This window comes from Cynocephalus volans, chromosome 13, assembly GCF_027409185.1.
Source record: "Cynocephalus volans isolate mCynVol1 chromosome 13, mCynVol1.pri, whole genome shotgun sequence".
Lineage (NCBI taxonomy): Eukaryota > Metazoa > Chordata > Mammalia > Dermoptera > Cynocephalidae > Cynocephalus > Cynocephalus volans.
In genome coordinates this window covers 40,432,869-40,454,495 of record NC_084472.1, presented here as the reverse complement: position 1 = coordinate 40,454,495, position 21,627 = coordinate 40,432,869, and the positions used below count along the sequence as shown (strand labels likewise).

Sequence of the window (21,627 nt, the reverse complement as noted above, 5' to 3'; positions counted from 1 at the left end):
TCTACTGGATTTCATTGTTACTGTTGAAAAATCAGCTAAAAGCTTAATGGTTATTTATTTATCATTTTTCTTTTAAAGGTGATCTATCTTTTTCTCCTGGCTGCAGTCTGATTACAATGTGTCTACTTTGAGAATTTTTAAAAAAATATACCCTGTTTGGAATTTCTTGGGCTGTCTGATTCTGGGGATCTCTGCTTTTTATCAATCCTGGAAATTCTTAAGGACAATGATAAGAGTTTGGATGTCTTGTACCCCCAAAACTCATGTGCAAATCGGATCCCCAATTTGCCAATGTTGGTAGTGGTTTGGATTATGGGGGTGAATAGATTAATGTCTTGGGGGTGGGGTAGTAATTGAGTTCTCACTCTATTGGTTCCCACGAGAGCTGGTTGTTTAAAGGGGTCTGATACCTTCCCCCCACTCTCTCTTGCTTCCTCTCGCAATGTGATCTGCTTGTACCTGCCAGCTGCCTGCCACTTTCCGCCATGACTAGAAGCAGCCTGAGGCCTGCATCAGGTGCAGCTGTCCCAGAATCGTGAGCCAAATAATCTCTGTTCTTTATAAATTATCCAGTCTCAGGCATTCTGTTACAGCAACACAAAAAACAGACTAATACAGATGATATATTCAAATATTCTCTTTCCCTTTTCCTTCTACTATCTCTTTTTTGGACATTCCATAAAATGCATGAACATCCTGCTCTTTATCCTATAATTATTTTAATTTTTGTTTATTATTTTCTGACTACATTATACATAATTTATTTGAACCTATCTTCTAGTTCAATGATTCTCTTTTTATGCCTAATTTGCTTATATCATCCATCATCATGTTTCTATTTTAAATTATTATATATTTCATTTTTAGATTTGCTATTTGGCTAGTTTTCAAATCTATCTTGTTATATTTCATAGTCTATTGGACTTATTCTTTTTTGATATCTTCCTTTATATTTAAAAAATATTAAACTTAATTTATGCTTGATGGTGATTCATATTTTTACAGACATAGTGCAACTAATTCTACTCTTTGTTGTTTCTGCTGACTGTTATAAAAGCTTGTTTCCTCATGCATTTTGCATTATGATATTTACCGTGATTTATGGTTTTGGTATTTTATTTGTGAGAATTCTTTGAGTCATATTACTAAGTGCATTTTTTCCAGAGATCATATGCGTTTACATCTGCTTGGTGCTCTGGTGTTCCACCAACCCAGGAATATTTTAAACTGAAAATGTGGCTTGGTCATTTTCAGGTCACAAGGAAGCATCTATTTGGGCCCCCATTCATGTGAGCATTGTCTTGGGATTAAGATTTTTCAAAGGTGAGTGGTCCCTCTAACAGAACAGAGGAAGCAGCATTTCTTTCTCTCTTTGAGGGATGGATTATGTTCCAGTTTACTCTTTCACCCCGAATTTTGCCTTATTAAAATCTAGTTTTTTAGGAGAGATTTTGGATCATACTTCTCACATCGCATGGGCACCACACGTTCATCTTCTGTTCCTTACAGCAGCCCAATAAAACAAAAAGTTTGGACATTCAGGAATAGAGAAATGCCCTCCCCCCTGCCAAAGATACCAACTTCAGGACAACCTACCTCTTCATATTAGTGCTTTCTGATTAATTTTAGTTTCAGAGAACCATCACCCCATCCCTCACCTGGTTATGCATTTTAAAAGATCTCTTATACTTTATTCAGTATTTATAAAGTTATACTTTATTTCAAGTGTTTTTTATTAGAAGGGTTTTAAAGTATATCTTGTGTGCTATGTCTTGAAAATAGAAACACTTTATGTGATTTCAATTCTAAGTGTTAATACAAAGTGACCCACTATCTTCTCTCCTCTGTTACCATCACTTATTTTCAGTTAGCCTTATTCAGGTAACCTGAAATTCAATTAATTAACTGATGCTTTACAATAAATACATTGTAGCTTCTATTGAAAAGTCATTTTTAACTTGCCTTTATAAATATATACTACGATGTAAATTTTAAGCCACTTTTTCTTTTCTTTTTCTTTTTTTTTTTTTTTGGCTCGCATATGCATTTTTTTTTTTTTTTTTGCCACTTTTCTTTCTAAATCCTAGGCCAAAAGTTCTGAACATGATATTCATGTCTTCTCCTTTCCAAATCATATGAACGTGTATACACTTCTGTTTTTTTCTACAAAAGGGTAAATAATTTTTAGCAGTTTCTAAAAGAAGTATGTAACCTTAAGAAAAAAAGGTTAAGAATTGCTTATCTTAGAAGAATATCAACAATTAAAAAGGTTCATATTTATAGGAGAATTCTGAAAACTATGTCTGGGAAAAGGGAATGAAAAATATCCCATGAGAAACAGTATATATAGCTCTAGCTATATATGTCTGCATGTCTGTCTAACTGTAGATTGATCTGCCTGTTTACACACAAACACACACAGCCGCATTCTCCTGTATACGTGCACATGCTACTCTGCTAAAATGCAATAGTAAATGGGGTTAGGAACTGGGATTATCAATAATAAAATTGTTTTAATTGTGTGTATTTTTCACCTGCAAGTTTAAAGACAATAAACTGCTTGATCTTCACTGAGAGAACCAAACCAGTCATTGCTGAGAAAACTCTGACAACACTCCTATAGCGGGTAATTCTAAACTAACATTACCCATCTTGACCTCCCACCAGACTTGGCTCCAAGTGATTTAGCTGTTTCCATAAATCACATCTTCTTTTCAAAGACAAAGACATTTCAGACATGCAGAAGAATGTGGAAGGGATTGAAAAATTTTCCAAGAGAACTCCAAAACATTTTGAGCAGAGGCAGCTGCACCAGAATCTGTGTTGTCTAGTGATTGCTGAGCAGGCAATGTCCTCATTGGGGGGTTTGGGTGCCAGTGACTTTATGAGTCTCAGTGTTTTATCCCACTGTATTTCTTAAATATATATTATATATATGAGTAACTCTGAGGACTATTCTGGAGAAGGAGACTTAAATATGTTGAGGCATAAACTTGTCTCTAGGACAAAGTGACATGGTGACATCTGGAGGGGTAACACCCACTGGGATGGAGAGGTTTGGGTATGCACACTAGAAGAAGCAATATCATTTTATAGCTGTTCCTTGCCTACTCTGTGGCACAATGTATATTTTTCTTTCTCCTTTTAATACAAAAAGTCTGTATAAATTGGCTACTCTTTTTTTCTAGAAACAAGGTTCTGATGGAGTATTGTGTACTCTAGTTCTCTACTCCAAAAATTGTTTTTAAAACAGAAAGTCTTACGTTAGCTTCCCCTGCAGAATCTCTCTGGCCTTCATTGCAAATCTGTGAGGAAATCATGGTCTTATGACAGCATAGCTGGCTAAAGGCTGAACAGTGAAAATGAATGATGAAGAATTCATAGCCCTAAAAGCTGATTAAAAGTAATCCTGCAGATACTAAACGGCGAATTATAGAGTGATTACTGCTAAACTGATAGACTGGCACCTGGACACTGTAAAAACTGAAGAGTTGTACTGTAGATTTAAGTCAAGACCATTTAGAAAAAGAAAAAGAATCATCACACAAGTAACTGTGGCCGTGTGAGATTCCTACACAATAAATAAGGCTGTGCTCCTTGACTGATTCCATAGCTTAAAATAGTTCAACAGAAATAAGTACATTAAGCTGGAATTATTATTATTACTGTTATATCATCAAATGTAGAGATGTCTGGGCCACTTAGGAGAGATAGGAATAGCATAGCTCTAGAGAAATACAATCTGGACAAAGTGAGACTCTGAACAAGTTACAAGTTATCTAAAAATGGGAATGATTGTGCCTGCTGCTTATCTCAGAGGCCTTGAGCATTCTCTGCAAATTGAGTATGTAAACTTTCAATCACTGCAGGGTACACTGGTAATGATAATAATAATAATTAGTAATATAATAACCGATATGTGCCAGGCACTATGAGAGCAAAGTTCTTTAGATGTGTGACCTCATTTAATTCACACCACACCGTGATGATATGTCATAATGATACCACCAGCACCACCTTATCATTGTCCATAATTCTTTAGTTATATCACACATGGCATTTTGATTCTGCACCTATTATAATACAGCAAAGGCAGGAACAATCATCTTTTGACAAATGACAACAGTGAAATTTGGAAAAGATAAGTGACATGTACAAAGATAGTCAGCAAATAGTGATTTAATCTCCTGGTTCTTCTCAAAGTTTCACACCATCACAGATCCATAGAAAAGGGTGACAAGCAGGGGGTTATTTAACCAGGCAGATGGCTAATGGCTGTCACCAGGCCCAGAAGAAACCTCTGGAGCTGGCAGGGGCTCGTTCCCATTTCTGGACTTACTCAGTAAGAGTAATAAAGGCTGCTGCTGCAGCGTGAGGGACTGAAAATTAGCCTTGAAAACCTGCCCTGACAAGAAGGATGACAGCAATGGCACCATGGTGAAGTGTGGACTCTGGAACCAGCCCGGATCGGGGAAGATCTTGGTTCTACTCCCTGTGAGCTCTATGACCCTGGAAAGCTACCTTATCTCTCTGTGCCTCCATTTCCCTGATCTGTATAATAGGGATAACAGTAGTGCCTAGGTATTAGTGCTGCTCAGTGGAAAAATAAAATTATGCATATAGAACACTTAGAATAACACCTCACACTTTGTAAGCTCTCAGAATTTATTAAAACATAAATATAACAGAAAATGTGTCTGAAGGTAGCTATGCATACCTTTTCTTCCCAAATCATGCTTTGACATGGCACAAAAGCCATTTGTTTGAACAAATGCGCCCAACCCTTTGATTCTGTGAGTTAGAATGGCTCCCTCACGGTCTCCCTCCTCTCACGTTTAGTGCTTCTCATCATGATTTACTCAATAGGCCTGGCTCCCACCCAGTAAGTTCCCTACAAGGCTTGGAGGCCTGGAGGACAGGGGTTTTCAGGGACTCCTCATGGGGCCCCGCACACTGCATTTACAATTATAGTCCTGACTAAGGGATGCCAACCTGTGGCCTTGGGCAATTCCCTTAAGTGTTTTATAGATGGTGTCGCCATCTATAAAATCAGCTATAGAAACACAGGTGCCGTCAGGCCATGCACTAGGTTTAGCAGAGGAAACGGGGACTGGAACACATGACTCCTCTCTAAAGCTTGGAGTGCCTCCCCGCCCCCACTCCCGTGATGCCATTCTCACTCCCAAAGTCTTTAAAAGCAGAGGTCAAGAAAGGTTTTCAAAAGTAGGCTTCCTAAGCCAGCAGAGATTATATGACCCACCGGGAACAGGAATAAAATAAAAGAGAAAGCGTCAAATGTTCTATACAAACCGTAGAGCCTTCCTTCTCTGTAATTATCCACATTGATGACTGTTTAGCTTATTGCTCATCAAATTTGTTATTTTGCTGGTATGGATACCATCAGAAAGCTATGCTGTTGCTTGGTTTAATATGCTTTTCAACTACTCATGGCAAACTCCGAAGTGGAAAAAAAGCAAGTCAAAACTGAGTCATGAATAAAGAAAAAAAAAGGCTCTAGGCAAGGAATACTCTAAATGATATAATAATCACAGAATCATCCAAATTAGATGTGGAAGGATGGAGCTTGGGCTCCAGCCCCCTGAGGTGACTGCTCTAGAAAGCCCAGGTGTGGGGACATTCAAGCCGGTCCCCCAGCCCTCTGCCATATGCTTGCTTCCTAGGCTTTTTGCTCTTATGCATTCCAATGATGCTACCATTTTCCTCACCTAGTTTGTATATTTTACACCTGAATTGGAGAATGTTATTGGAAGTGTCATTTATTCCAGAGCTGTGAAACCACAAATGGCGATTTACTCTACCAGCAACTTCAATTTGCAGAATCAAGCGATTGAGGGGCTTTTACTACCTTCAACTCCACCCCATCTTCCCCAAACTTCCGCTTTATGGGGAGCTTTTTTATGCTTTCTACAATAAGCCCGCTCTGAATATAAATGCACATTTCCGATGTATATGGCACTTTCAAACAGCGTGAATAGAAAATCTTGGAAAGATGCTACAGTGAAGCAACTGCAAGCGTAATACCCTGTTGTTTTTATTGCTAATTAGAAACAAAACACAAGTTCGACCTTATTGCAGGCTAATCAGCTATTAAAACTAAGTGCTTCTTAAAAAAAAATCAAATCTGTTTGCCTTCTTTAGATGTGTGAAAAAGAAAAAAAAAAGCAACCAAAATGGGATATGAGCTTTAAAATCCTTTCCTCATTTTTCGCTGTGCAGATGCAGATTCACTGAGTGGTCTGATGTAAAATGTACATACAGGCAAGGCCACCAGTAGTCCCAGGGCAAAGATGTGGCTGCCATAGTAACCCCTGGATGTTCTTCTCTTGGTAAGTCCTGTTATTGTCAGAAAGATGAATTCTAAAACAACTCTATATTGTGCAATCTGCAGATTTTATTGACAAAGGTGTCAAGTCCCGCAGAACTGAAAGTTGTTTCCCTTGTCATGAAATAAATAAGCAGGTTTGCTCGAGCTCCCAACTTTATTCAATTTGCTTAGATACAAGGTGACTGTAAGCATTGATTCCATTTAAGGCAGGATATAGATTTTTTAAGGGAGGTACATGTTCTGAGAGTTAGAGTTACCTCCTAAAGCAGACTGGCTTTGCAGCTTGGCTCACAGATCCAAGGAGAGAGAGAGAAGCTGCTGGAGCTTGAGAGACTATGGTGACGCTGGGGTCAAGTGGGCTGGCCACAGCTCTCAGTGCTCTGCCTTGGGGATACACAGGATGTTACATCTGGAATTAAGGGCCGTAAAGATCATTCAGAACCATGGTTCTCAAACTCGAGTTTACATCAGTTTTTAATACAGATTGCTGATCTCTTGCTCCAGAGGTTCTGATTCAGTAGTTCTGGGACGAAGTCTGAGAATGTGCATTTTGAACAATTTCACAAGTGAGGCAAATGCTACTGATCTGAGGACCATCCTTTGAGAACCAGTGGTCCAACACAACTCTCACTTTATAGATGCATATCCTGAGGTTCAGAAAGAAGTATACTGCTCTGTGGAAGTTGCACCCACACAGACAGTTGGGGAAAGAGCTAGGCCTAGGAAACTCATATTTCCTGTGTTTATATCAAGAGTCCTTGCTGTTTCCCCAGAACCATGCTTTGTAGAGTCTCCCCTGCTGCACGTGAACATAACCTTAACCTAGAGATAAGGAAGCTGTTTCTGAAGCGGGCAGCAGGGTGCTTGTCTTCCTGCAGGAGGCCTGAGCCTTCTGTGCATTCAGTCAAGGTGAGTAGCCCCCATGCTGGAGAAAAAGGAAAAGACCTTTGGAGATTCCTCTCTATAGTCCTGCTTGTCAGAGAAGTGAGAGACAGGGGAGAGTGGAGCTGCTCAGGGATGGACTTAGTTGTCTGTACAGTAATGAGCTTCTAGAGTCTAGACTTTTTTTCCCCCCAGCAGAGGAACGTGGCAGAAAGTACCTGTGAATTTGAGAAGTTATTTGGGGTTAGATGGCCTCTAGGTTTCCTTCTAACTTTGAGACTCTATGATCTATAAAGGCTCTTTCGAGTAAAATTTCCGAATTTCAAACCCTACTAAACCACAGTTTGTGATAAAATGTACACTGTAATCAAATAATACTGAGCCCGGAAAACAGTTTACTGTGCATATACTGCACAGTGACTACCATTTTGTTTCAAGATTGTGGACTGAGCCTTAAACTGAGCCAAACTTCATATAGACACTGACAGTAGCACACTGAATTTTATTAAAGTAAAGCAACTCCTTTGAAGTTATCTTAGAACAAAGGGCCAGACAAATATGAAAGGCTTAGGGGTAAAGTTAAAAACAGACAGTTTCCAGGAATACAGTTTCAAGCACAACAACACTGAACAGTCTGGAATAGACCTCTCCGATTGCAATGTGAAGCAAATGCAGATTCAGAATGCTGGGTCAGTAATGGACACAACGTCCATGCAAGTCCTTTCATGGAGTTGTTGTGAGAGCTTTCGCCTGATGGGAACCCAGCCCTATACTTGATTTCCAGATGGGATGTCAGAGGTGACAAGAAAAGCCCCCCTGGTGCCTCAGAGGCACTCTAATCAATATTTGTGACATAAATCGGTTGTTTAAACTAGTAGCTTTTTAGAGGAAAAAAAGCACCAACTCCAAAGTCAAACAGATTTGGGTTGAAGTTCTGGTTCACTCCCTTATTAAATACATGATGTTAGACAAATTATGAACTTTTTGAGGCTCAATATTCTTATCTTAAAATTCGGATAATTGTGCCTACAGAATCTTTAAGACAGCTGGGTAATTAAAGATATTTTATAGAAAATACAAAATGGCATCACAGCCTGTAGCTTTAAAAATGTGACAGCTGACAGCTCTCTCTTGCTGCCTGCCATCACGGGCAGCACGTCAGGCCAGCAGTGAAGGAAAATGAACAGGGCTCAGTGACCATATGTCTCCGTATCCCACCTGTGAAGGCCTATGAAATGTCATGGCCTCCCCTGCACAGGCAGGTGACTTATCCCCTTGCCTGGCTTGCAGCGTCTCTCCTTGCACACTCTGCAGTGAGAGCAGAAAAGAAAGCTGCTTGCAGTAAACGTGATGGGATGCCTTTTGGAAATTGGGGCTGGGAGGTTAAAGTCTTTATTGACACTCTTAAAATACGAACCTGTTTTAGTGTTTTATGTCATCAGTTATGATTGTCAGTTTCCTTTGCAAGCTGAGAAATGATGGAGCCATGCTTTTTTCTTGCTCTTCCCAAACTAATGTTGTCCCGTGGGCTGAATGCAGCCCTGGCTATGGTAGGAGTGTAGATCTATTTTAAAAATATGGAAGGTTTTATGATGCTGTGTAGTTAATCCCAGACTCAAGAATAAGGAGAGCACGTGTCCCTCAAGCTGAATACCATGCCACTGAACTTTCTGGTAGATGAAGACTGTTTCTCTGGAAGCTGGGGAAGATTTTACCAATTCACTGGCATTGCTTATTTCCATAGCAAGCAAAGATCAGCCACTCTTTGGTAGGTATATGGGGAAGACAAAAGAGCTGGAGGGCAAAGTGAGAGGCTCTCTGGAACAGTCTCTTCTCTGCTGAGTCAGGTTCTGGGCTACAAGTGCAGGGACGCTAGTGTTTACAGGCCACAACTGGTCTCTGTGAATGGAGCCAGGCAGGCCTAAAATCTGTCCTAAGTTACTGGATCATTCTGGGAAGCAAGGTTTTAACTTCTACTGGGGAGCATAAAAAGCACAGTGATCTACTAATAAATCAGAAGACAATTAAGGTTAGAAAGTCAATGTTCAAGAAACATCAAGGTTCTCAATTAAATCAACATATCAGGGTAATTCAAAGGCTAGTGCCTGGAAGGCAGCATTTTATTCACAATCCAATTCATCCATCAAGAAGCATTTCTCTGTTCGTGGGCCATTCTATGGAATGATTTGGGACATCTGCCAGCTGCCAGCCAGTTGTTCTGGCTGGTGTTCACTCAGGGCTGTACACTGGCCGGAGTTTATAACCCAGGTTAGGTGAATGCTTATCTGTCATCCCTCCCTTCTTTGCCCCTTTGTTTTTTCCTTCTTTCTCCCCAGAATATATCAGTTGCCCGCACATACTTCTTCCATTTCTTTTTCTATATCTATCCAAAATAGGGCAGAATATGTCCAAAAGACATTTCTGTAGGCACTGTCAGGGATCAGAAAGAACTCACAACAGTGCACCTTCCTTTCCAGCTCATACATCAGGGGACAGTTTTAGAACTGTATCACCTGGTGATTTCAGGAAGCCTTCCAATACCCTAGGGGTTGGCCCCATAGTGATGGTTAAGAAATCATTTCAGGGCTTGAGAAGAGAGGAACTTCAAAGGTAATAAGAGCTACTGTGTATTGATGATTTACTACAGCTGAGAAAGTCTCACTCATGGTTTACATATGTCAGCTAATTTAATTCTTATAGTAAGTCCCAGAATAGACACTGTTTTTCCCCATTTTACAGATATAGAAACTGAGGTTCACAGAGGTTAAGGTACATGATATGGTCACAGAACTAGTAAGTTACAGAGTTGGGACTCACTTGCAGGTATGTCTGAATTCATGGGCCAGTTTTTATTTGTTTGTTTGTTTCAACCTAGGGTCTATGGGCCTCATAATGACAACAACAACAAATAAATACATAAATATTTTTTGAGCACTTCCTCTATGCTGGGCTCTATTCTAGGCATCTCCTATGAAGTCACTCCTTTAATCCTCATAACACGTCTGTGATGCAGTACATCGTTATTCACAGATTACAGACGGAAGAGCTGGAGCACAGGGAAGTGAACAGCTCCTCCAGATCTCCCAGCAGGTGAGTGACAGAGCTGGGGTTCAAATCTAGGCATTTCAAAGTCCATGCCCTAATATCCCCTAATCATAACATGACCAACAATTTCCCTACTTGCCTTGAAGGTGTCTTATCCTTGAGGATTTGTACATAGATCACTGTTCTTGAGGCTGTAAACACAGGCAGTTACTTATGCTTCTGAATGTGTTCTGGCGCCCAGTCAAAGCACAGCAGGGCTGACAAAGGCCAGAGTACTTCCCAAAAGCCTGAATTTTCTGAATTTACACCAAATCGCTAACATTTTTTTCAATACTGGCTTTTCTTTGTGGTTTAATTATTTACTTGCTCAGGTTCATTTGCTTTGGAGCTTCTTGAATGTCAGAGCTTCAGATCTCAAATGTGAGCCAAGCTTTGGCCTTTGCAACAGCCTAGTGTTAATACAGACTACAAACAGGGGCCTCCCAGACCCACTGCAGCTCCCCGCTGCTGTTCCTCTGCACCTGCTTCCTGCTCTAGCACATTTCCTGGGTCTTGTGAAGTAGGAGCCTTGATACCCTGAGGTGGTCTGGTGTATATGTAGGTCTGAATATATATATATATATATCTTCCCTGAAGCTTGTCTCACTACTCATTGGATGTATATGCAGAGTCTACTGAAGATGCAGTAGGTATTTTGGGAAATAATTTCTCAAGGTAGAGAGAAAGTGAAAAGAGCCCCAAGCTTGGCCACTAGTGCTTCATCTCAGCCAGGACACTTAGCCTCTGAGCCTTGATTCTGCCAATTATAATTGTAGAGGCTTAAACTAGATTAGTATTTCCCAACCCTCTTCTGCAGAATGTTTGTTTTCCTTGATACGGGTGGATTTTTAAAAAATAAGAGTTGTGCAGTCAGGTAACTTGTGAAAAAGTAATTTTCCTCTGAAGACAAATTCACATTACTCATCAATATGTTAACAGCTATGAGATGTTATTAGTAGATAATCATATACTTTTATTGATTCTAGTATTTAATAAATATATTTGATAATCAAACTCTTTTCACCAAACTCCTATCAACACTTCTTGAGGACAGTGCTGGGAATTAGTTTTAGGATATCGAGCAGTCTCAAGCACAGGATCTTAATATTCAAACTTCAGTAATGCATTGGTTATTACCTTTATTAAGTGATTGGATTGCTAAAATGAGAAAAACTATAAATGGAAGTAAAAGTGAATTTATTTTACTTTAAGGCAATCAATTAACAAGACAGTAGAATTGAAGTCTAACTTCCTTCTCTATGGTAAGTGTGAATGGTAAATGGTAAATGAATGGTCCTCACAGGTGAGATAGTTAACAGCATCCTGCACCTAGCAGAACCGACGATGTGGACAGTGTTGATTATGCCATATTCCCAGGTCTTTAATGATAAATTTCTTTTTTAGTGCAGAAGGACTCTTAAGGTCAAAGAAGTACAAACATTTAAATGGAAGAGAGCTTCTCTCCTTAGATCTGAAGATTTTCAATCATATCTTTGTACCCCTGACTGATCTTTATATGCCTTGTGGCGTTGATAACAGGGCCACACAGTCAGAAGTTCATAAGCAGGTATTGGTCAAATCAGATTTCAGAAAGTGCCTTTGTGAGATACACATACTCACAAAGGGCAAAAAGACAGTAGTCCAATTTTAAAAGAGAGTCACTTGCAGGCCAATTTAGTAAAATTGTATACTTTTTCTACATAGGTATCTTTGTTTTAATGTGTTTTTTTTTTTCTCCATATGGAATGGAAAGTGAACTTTATAAAATGGCTGTTATTCTTTAGGTGAAAATGGTCTGATCTTGAATCATCTTGCTCTTAACACCATGAGAGTTGAGGATACTCTTATTTTATTTTAAAAAGATCAAGTATTACCTTTCTCCTCTCCTAAATATATACAATTTGCATATTTGCTGTTTGTTTGGTTTTTGTTCGACTAGACTTTGGTAAATCTAGTCATCTCACCTGTGCTGTGCTCCTGAGGCCACATCAGTCATTTGGGAGGTCTACGAGATCTGAAGCGGAGAACCTCTCTGGGACTTAGTTTAAAACCTCAAAGCCTTTTATGTAGTGAAAACAGCACGGTATGCAAGACTGAACAATCCGAGACTCCTCCACCTGTTTCCCTCCCTCTCTGCTCTTCTGGAGTTCTGTAGTTTCTGTCCCCAGCTTCTCTCCTCTCTGTCCCCTCCTTCCCACCCCTACCCAGCTACCTTGGTTTTGAGCCTCTCACCTTGATTATTGTGTTTGTTTCCTAGGTGGTCCACCTGCCTCTTGCCTCTTCCCCCTTAGATGTATTCTTTATTCTTCTGGAGGAGCCGTTGTTGTAAAGGCAGTGCCATTTAACGTGGTCTATGGATCAGTGCCCGTACGCAGACCATTATTGGCCCACCATAAGTAAAGAAATTGAGAGGAAACATTTGGAAACTTTTGTAATAATTTGATAGAATAATTTGATATCCATATATCTAATAATTTAAAAATTAGAATTGTATATTGTAAGCACCTGCATTTTATTTTTACTTCAGTTTTCTAGAAATTCATTTTAATTATATTCTACATAGGTATTACCAACAATGAATTAGGGAAAGTAAAAAGAAACAAACAAAACAAATGGTTCTTGACCACATGCAGTTCGAAAAGCCCCACTCTAAGGCACAGCTCTGAGACTATCACCCCAGCCACCACCCCTAGCCAGCTTAAACCCTTTCAGTGGCTTCCCAAAGTGCAAGGTCCACAGTCCAAATTCCCCTGCCTGTGTGTCAGTCCCTTCTCTTTGTCTGTCTCTCCAGCTCACCCTGCCCATCACTCACTCCCCTGCATCCTCCTGGCACTTTCAGGAGAGACTGCTGTGTGGCTCCAGTCTTTATTCTCACTGTTACCCTGTCTTGGAGCTGTTCCTTCTCTCTGCCCAGCTCCCAGGCCCTCAAAGCATCATTCAAATCCTGCCTTTTCAGGCTCTCCAGGAAGCACTGACTACTCTTTCCATCTGTCCTGCTGGCCTCCACACTATCTCGGCACCAAAGGCATCCCAGTGCCCTTCTCAGTCTCCATGTGTATCTCCTTCTCTTGAAATGGCAGCCCCTGGGGAGCAGCAACTGGGTCACATGCATCTGTGTGTATTAGGTTTCCTGTCATAGAATGGGTAGATACTTAATATATATTTGTTTAAAAACAATCACATGCATTTGAAATTACACCAACAGTGATATATTCTACTGTTGAAAAACAACTGGAATCATTGAAAACAAAATATGAATTAAAGGTTGGCATACCATAGGTGCTCAATATATGCTTAATGACAACAGTAATTAGAACCACTAACATTTATTGCATGCTTACTATGAGTCAGGCATTATGCTACAACTTTATAAGCAAACATACCCAATGATGTGTTAAGTACTGTTAGCCCAGTTTTGGACTTGAGAAAACAGAGGCAGAAGTTCATTAAATCACTTGCCCAAGACCTCCCGGTTTGATCTCTTTGGTCTCTTTGGTCAGCCTCTTTCTTTTTCCAGTTATTTCTGGTGATAGCTCACTGCCCTAAATCAGAGGGTACTCATCACTTTTTGGCCTGAGCCCCTGCACAAATCCACTGGGGCTGCTCCCTGAGGAATTTATATGAGTTCTCAACTTATGGAGCTGTGGAGATCAAAGGAGAGAATGCTCATAAATGTATTTTGAAAAATCTAAGTCACTATCCCAAAGTGTGCACAATAACCAGATGTGCAGAATTTGGATTCCTTGACTCAAAGGCAGCAGTAGATTCAGGACAGCTGCTTGCCTATTCAGCCTTGACTGAACATTATGTGGGATTTCTCCAAAAGCAGCTACACCTGAGGCCACACTGATATGCCTGCTGCAACAAGGTCTAAGGCGGGGTGGTGGAGGTGGAATCAGGAGGCAGCTGTAAACAGAAAGAGTGGTAGAATTTGATCTTTGGAGTAATTTCATTTTCCAAATAATCAGGAGGATGTTGTAAGGGGTTGGGTAGAACTTCCTCTGGGCATGGAGCTATAAAATCACAGCTTCACAGAGCAGGTACTTGGTGCAGGAGGCACAAATGAGATTTCACAAATAAAGTCAGACCAAGGCCCCAGCCAGCTAAAGATGCCTGCTTTTCTTGGGACCATCTCTCTAGCATGCCGCCAGCAGAATCCATGCCAAAGGGCCTAACCTAAAGTCCATACTTCATTTGAATAAAAACGTCTCTAAATGCTGAAATTTATAACTTCACAGGAAAGGTTTGGGGTGGGGGGGAAGCTTAAAAGAACATTCTGTGTAGAGTTAGGACGCTGCCAACAGCTTGTGGGTTGGACAGGGCACCGCGTTCCTAAAGATTAGACATAACTGAGGGTTTTTTCTTTTTTTTTTTTAATAGCAAGCAAATACAAATCCTCCCCTCATGTCAGAGTCTCAAATCTTCAGAAGTTTTGTACAATTTTCCCCATTCAGGAGTAACATTTAACTGAAGGGAAATTGGGAAAAATGTAGCTTTTCTTCTTTTCTTGAAACCAAAAGAATTTAAAGATATCGAGTTTAGTTTTCTAATTAAATTTCTGAACTTTCTGTTTTTTAGTGAGAGAAAGAATGTTAGTGGATATGAAGAGAAAGCACATGTTTTTGTGATTACTAGAATTTTGGTGGTTGGTATTTTATGAAAATGCCACGGAGCTGTACCAGGAGGTATAGTAAGCAGTGAGAGTGAGCCCCCCGCCCCTGCCTCCCACCCAAAAGAAATGTCAGCAAGAAATCCAAGCAAAAAAGTTATTTTCCTTTTCACATGGAATAGAACACAGATTCTGAACTGTGAAAAGAAATTAAGAGTGAGAAATATTTTGATTTTAGACATGTTCTGAGCCACTTCCTCCCCCCAGGCAAGCTATTCCTGGATGACAAACAGGTTTTTGGTTGCTGGTTTGACTCCCCAGTGTACCTTCCAGGAGGATGTCATTCAACATCAATCATTGATTCGGGGATTAGAGGAAAAGTCACTGTTGTCTACTTGGGAAGAAAGGGCTGGTTAAGCCATTCAGACCTGTAACAAAATTGCAAGATTATCTAGAACTGCTTAGGCCATCCAGGTAAATCATATTATGGCCATACTAGTCTGTGTAAGACACAGCGGTCACCATGCCATTCCTTTGATCCTAGTGGTCTCCTCTTGCCAGCAGCCTCCTATGAAAACCTGTACTTGGCAGTCCATGCTCTCTGATAAGACCACACCTCAGTTAGGTGGCTTCCCCACGTCCTCCACACGAACTCACCACTCAAGTCAAGCAGACAATGCTCATTATTCATCTGCTTTTATTTTCTTGCAAAATGTATCACATTTTATTATTTAAATATTTGTATTTGATTTTTCCTCTCCTGCATGACCTAGCACACTATAAACTCCATGAGTACAGGAGCCCTATGTTTTATCTTTCTTGTTCACTCTTGTATCCCCAGGAATTGTGTGTATGTTTATGATAAATGAAATCTTTTTTTTAAAGATCACTATACAAATATATTCATATTTTTCTTTCTTTTATTATTATTATTATTATTTTTTGCAGCTGGCTGGTATAGAGAACCAAACTCTTGTTATTACAGGGCTGTGCTCTAACCAGCTGAACTAACCAGCCAGCCCCTGTATTTCTCCTCAAGTGGTTCCTTTTCTGTTTCCCATTTACCTATATCCAACCAATTCTTTAAGGCCCAGGTATAGTACCATCTACTTCATGAAGAATTCCATATGCCACTCCAGTCTAAAAATGAACTGTCCTTCTTCTGAGTTCCTTGTCATCCAATTTAGCAATATGAAGTTCTGGAACTGATTTTTTTTTTAACTTCGTTTTCAAAGTTATCCACAAGGTAGATCTTTATCTACCAGATCATGAGGAGAAATCTACAAAGAACAGAGGTAGTCAGTCATGAAGCAAAATGTGAGGCTCTTCCCCTCTGACAGGTGTTCTGGGAGCGTGTGCACAGGTAGAAGGTACGGAGGTATGTGCGTCTTGTGTGCAGGGAGCAGCAAGAAGTTCCCAGAGGCTGGAGTGTTGAGGAAAGGAGTGTGTGGGACTCAGAGATCTGCCTCTCTGTTGCTGGAAGGACCACATGGAAAGCATGAGAAGGAATGTGGGAAGTCTTTAAGTGCAAAGACCAGCAAAGACCTCAGTCCTAAATCTAAAGGGAACTGAGTGAGTCAGCAATCAGAATGAACTTGGAAGTGGATTGTTCTCCAGACCCTCTAGAAAGCAACAACCTCACTACACCTGATTTTGACCTGGTGAGACCGTAAGCAGGGTACCCAGCTGAGACAACTGGACTTCTAACCTATAGAAACTATGAAATAACATATTTGTATTGTTTTAAGCTGCCACATTTGTTGTAATTAGTTACAGCAACAATAGAAAATTAATACACATTTCATTATTTTTCTTATCAGTGCCTTTTTATGGCTGGGTTAGCAGATAAATTGGTCTACAAAACCGGTGCTAGTGTTACAAATTCTCACTGAGATGGACCAAATGCTAGGGGATCGAAACTGCCACCCCTTTCAAGGGAAATTTGAAGTCTTGCAGATGATGTCACACTGTGAACTTTCACTTATCTCTGGATAAAATGTGTATTTCATTACTTATCCAACATAACTGTATAAGCCTGACATTTTATCTTCATCATCAAATACAACTGTGGTCCAGCTGACTCCTGCCCCTCTATGTGTGTATTTGTGTTAAGAAACGGATTTAGCTTTATCCCACGAAGAGCATAATTGAGAAGGAAAGATTACTGCTTAAAGGAGGACACTTCTCTAGCAATCTGCTGTTTTATATTTTCTGTGCTTGAATATATTATCCAACATGGAAGTAAAAGGGAATGAACATTATTAAGGACTATGGGGTAAGCAGTATGCTGGGTGCTCCTGTGTATATTCTACCTTTATTTGGCTCTCATAAAACTCTGCGAGGTAGGTATTAATAGCCTCGCTTTTCAGATGAGGAAAGGAGGATCAAAGAGGCTAAGTTGCCCAAGGTCAAACTACCAGCAAGAGGGGCATTTAGCATCCAAATCCGCATCTGAGACTCCTGAGACTTTTTGCTCTACTAGGCTGTCTTAGAAGTTGCTGAATTTATTCTTAAGCTAGTGCTTCTCAAAGTGTGTGTTAGGAACCCATGGTGGTCTGCAAGGATCAACCCAGTCAGTTGGTCAGTAATATCTGTGCTCAGCACCATTTTAAGGATTGTATAAACTACAAAAAGAGTATGACATGATCCTGATGTCCCCATGACTCAAATTTGATTTGGGTGAGTGAAGACATCTCGACCTAAAATAAAGGTAAACAATACAAGGCCATATACAAATAAGCACTGAAATGAAAATGTAGATATTAGTTATATCAGAGAAGCAAGAGATGCCAGAATTGTTAAAGAAATTAGCAGGTAAGATTTGAAAAATGAGAGGATGTTGTATATGAAGGAATCAATGTATTGATTGGAGGCTCAGGTAAATGGCCAATTATGGTTTTATTTATTTATTTTTTTTTGGTAGGATAAGGAGGAGATTTAGCAGGACTCATAGCAAGAGAAATAAGCTGAAAATGGTCAGGAAACAGGTGAGATCTCTAAGGGTAGATAATGGAGGGCCTTTTACGCCAGATAATTCTGCACTTGATGCAATAGGAATTGATATTTCCACATCTGGCATCAATTATTCATTTACCTATGCCTGCCTTCATAGATGTTCCTTGGAAACAATACTACATTCTTCTTTTTCCATTTCAATAATTAATTTACTGTTTAGAAGAGCTGTAGGGGGGAGATGAATGCAATAGAGTTTTGCTCTAGGTTTATTACTGCCAAAAGCATGACCAAAATAAAAAATAAAGTAGAGAAGCATTGCTCTGGACCAAGAAGTTGCAACCCTGGCTTGGTGGAAGTTCAGCCCACATAAATGAAGTGTTCCTGGTGTGTGAGTGACTTCCATGCAGCAGGTGAAGCTGACATGCCATGCTGGGGGACTCACTCAAGGGGACCACCACTCAGAGTCCTCACCAGTGTAGGGGGAAGAAACTCAGAAACAGGATTCCCCTCTCTAAGGCAAACCATGAGAACAGATCATTCTCTACCATTATAACATCAATTGAAATTTGAAGAATAATGGGGAAAAGCTGAGGAGAAAAGCTATTTTGGCTATTTGAGCCAACCGTCTGTGATGCTGACCCTATCTGTGGAGATATTAAAAAATCTCCTGGAAGACTCTGTCTTCTCCTTTGCTTAATGCCCTGTGCAAAAAGCTCAACTCAGAAAATATGTAGATGTAGACTTACTGGTCCATGGGGAATAAAGAAAAAAACTAACCAGAGAGTTGCTATTTGAAATGAGAACTATTGACTTTACAACCTCACCTTAGAAATGTCGGTATACCAAGAGCAAAATAAGAAAGTGCCAGGCAGTCCTTTGTGTCATAAGCATAAGTTTAATAGCTGGTGCCTTCCCTTTAAATCCCCTTGGTATGAGTGCTGGCAACACTGGCCAATGAGAGCAGCCAGAACTTGGTTTGTTCTGGGTGGGGTGGGGTGTGTGTGTGTGTGTGTGTGTGTGTGTGTGTGTGTGTGTGTGTGTGTGTGTGTGTGTGTGTGTGTGTGTGGTTTGTAACAGAACCTGGCTGTGTGTGTGTGTGTGTGTGTGTGTGTGTGTGTGTGTGATTTGTAACAGAACCTGGCCAGTCACATTTTACATTGCTGAGGTGGAGTTGGGATTTTAAACTTTGGAAAACTTACGGCATCTCCCCTTGTCTGATTCTGATCTGAGAAGAAACACTCAACACTCAGCTACTCTTGGGAAAAATATTTGGCAACCATCTTCAGCCCTGACTAATTTGTCCCCTTCCCGGTTGCTGTCCTGGCACTCGAAAGCTTGTGGGGATTTTAGTTACATAGAACAGTTGGAAAATCTGGATGGTTTTCATGCCCAATTGCTGCTGAATTTATTTTAGAAATATATTCCCCTGTTTGGGTAATGACACAGAACGTAGAAGGAAAGGTTATCATGGTCAAATCTGGGAAGGCAGTTAAGAGAAAATTGAAAAAAAACAGGCAAGCAAAGTGGTGGGAAAGAGAGAAAAGGAAGAGGAGCATGAATGGCTGGAGGAGAAATGAGGGCTGGTTTCTCTCCCTTCTGCTGGGGAGGCTGGAGGACAGGCAGCTGGGAAAGGGAAGCAGGGTGAGTGGTCCCCATCAGCTGGGTACCTATGTCCTTACATCATCATCGTGGTTATTTCTGGGCAGTGGGATTGTGGGTGGTGTTATTTTTTCCTATACTGGCTTTTCTAAATTTTCTAATTGTCTTCACTAACAGGTATTTTTTTAGATAATAGAAGGAACAAATGTTTTCTAAATAATCAGTTGCTATATGCTTATGGGTGGGGAATCCATTTTTATTGTGTTGTCAGGGACTCAAAGAGAAAAACAGTACTTAGCATGAAAGGGGTTTGTTATTTAGTGGGAGATATACTGACACAGACTTGTAGGACTATGACATGACTGCTCAAGAATGGCAAGGTGTCCCTTACATATTTATAGCTGCCACATTGCCCAGGACTATATCTTACACATATTGGGTACTGAATATTTTTTAAAATTTTGTAATTAGAATAAATAAAGTAAAAGTATAATAGCACAAAGAAGAATATCATATATGAGAAAACTTTTTGGCCCACAGGTCTTATTTGTGTAAGACATGACAAACTGGTTTACAACCGTCGTCTTTCCAGCCCACATCCCAACTCCTGGTGGACATTCGGAAGGGGATGAGATCTCCTCTCTAACAACGTCCCAAAACTTTTGAAATGTGGCCTCAAACTCATGGTTTCCTTAATGACTGGCTCCACTCTGTTTTTATTTTTGGTCTATATCACTCTCAAGGTGTACATTTCTGTATTTTTACCACTAAATGTATCAATTCCCTCAAATTGTACAAAACCTTCTAAAAGTAATAATGATTTAAATATGTTTTAGTGCTTTATGATTTAGTGAGTAAGAATGTTCTCATTCTCCATTTGTGTCCCCTTTGTATATTCAGGACATCCATACTCTGCCCAAGGGATTTGTGCCCAGGTGAAAAGAAGGCTTTGCGTACAGAATCGGCATCACACCCTGGCTCCAAAGAGCTCCCTTTATGTAAAACAAACAAACAAACAAACAAACAAACAAAAACACTATCTTTAGCAAAGACTAAATTGCCTGTTAGCTAGTGCCTTTTTCTGGGCTCCACTATTTAAACAGCTGGCCAGGGTTCTTTAGGGATAACTCAGAAGCTGAGTCATACTACTGACCTTGTCAAACACGGAAGAAATATAGTGATAGAAAAGGGGGTGATGCTGGGAAAATTCAGGAAACCTGGGATCCAGCCCTTTTTCTGCACCAAACTGGCTCGGTGACCTTGGGTTTTGATTTCCTTGTCTGTCAAGTGGGGAAGCAACACCTATCTGCAGACCTCAGTGGATTTTGAAGATCATATGAAAGTAAGGAGACACGTCTCGAAAAACATCATGCCCTGTTAAGATATAAGAGGTGACTGTGATGTAGCCTCAGGGACAGCTTTTCATCTGTCTGTGGCCTCAGATCCTCCATCAATAGGTGAGCCCCATTTCCTTACCGATTCACTGCCCACCTCCTCAATCTCCTCGGCCGCTCCATTGAAGAGTGGGGGAGCCACAACAGCCAGCACTCGGGACTCGCCTGCTCCATCTACTGATCTCCCCCTTAATGCCCCCTTGTTTTTATCCAATCTGAATCGACCAGGCAAAACCCAATATCCACTTGCTTTTACAACATGCAACTTATTGCTCTGAAAGTTATCTTATGGGTCCTTTTTTCCTGTAGAATGGGCTTTTACTTCAAGTCATTAAATGCGTGGACTCCCATTATTCTCTCTAATTGCTATGCATATGTGTCTATACCCATCTCTTGTCTCCTGATAGTTATATAAGGTCTTCAAGGACAGGCACGTTTCCTGGTACTTCACTTCACCTAGAGCCCAGCACCTACTTCAATACCCTGCACGCCCAGCACCCTTTAACATCAGTGGATGAAGTTCCATTTCCTCTTTCCAGCAGCTGTGCCCCTTAAAAATCCATCCCCGCTCAACAGCTAACTTCAGTCTTACCAGATGCCTTCCTGTACCCCCCACATACCTTGACCCATGCCACTGTCCATCTTTGCCCTTGCTGCTATAGCAGTCATTCATTATGCACTCACTCTCCTAGGTTCCACCCCAGGATTTTGTCCTACTCTGAACACTGTTATCCTTCCTGATCCTGGATCCCTATGTC

At 40.4% G+C, this 21,627-nt stretch overlaps 1 protein-coding gene across 2 annotated transcripts in view; it reads right to left on the bottom strand.

Moving 5' to 3' along the window:
• The window catches only part of SETBP1 (SET binding protein 1), a 364,306-nt gene that overhangs the window by 71,342 nt on the left and 271,337 nt on the right, over window positions 1-21,627 (bottom strand). Inside the window, exon 5 of one of the 2 annotated variants that reach the window (XM_063077191.1) lies at window positions 6,674-6,755. The exons of the other annotated variant lie outside the window; for it this stretch is intronic. Coding sequence (XP_062933261.1) covers window positions 6,697-6,755 — 59 coding nt within the window. The 3' untranslated portion in view covers window positions 6,674-6,696. Of the gene's footprint in view, window positions 1-6,673; window positions 6,756-21,627 lie in introns of those variants that run through there. 2 annotated transcript variants of the gene reach the window in all.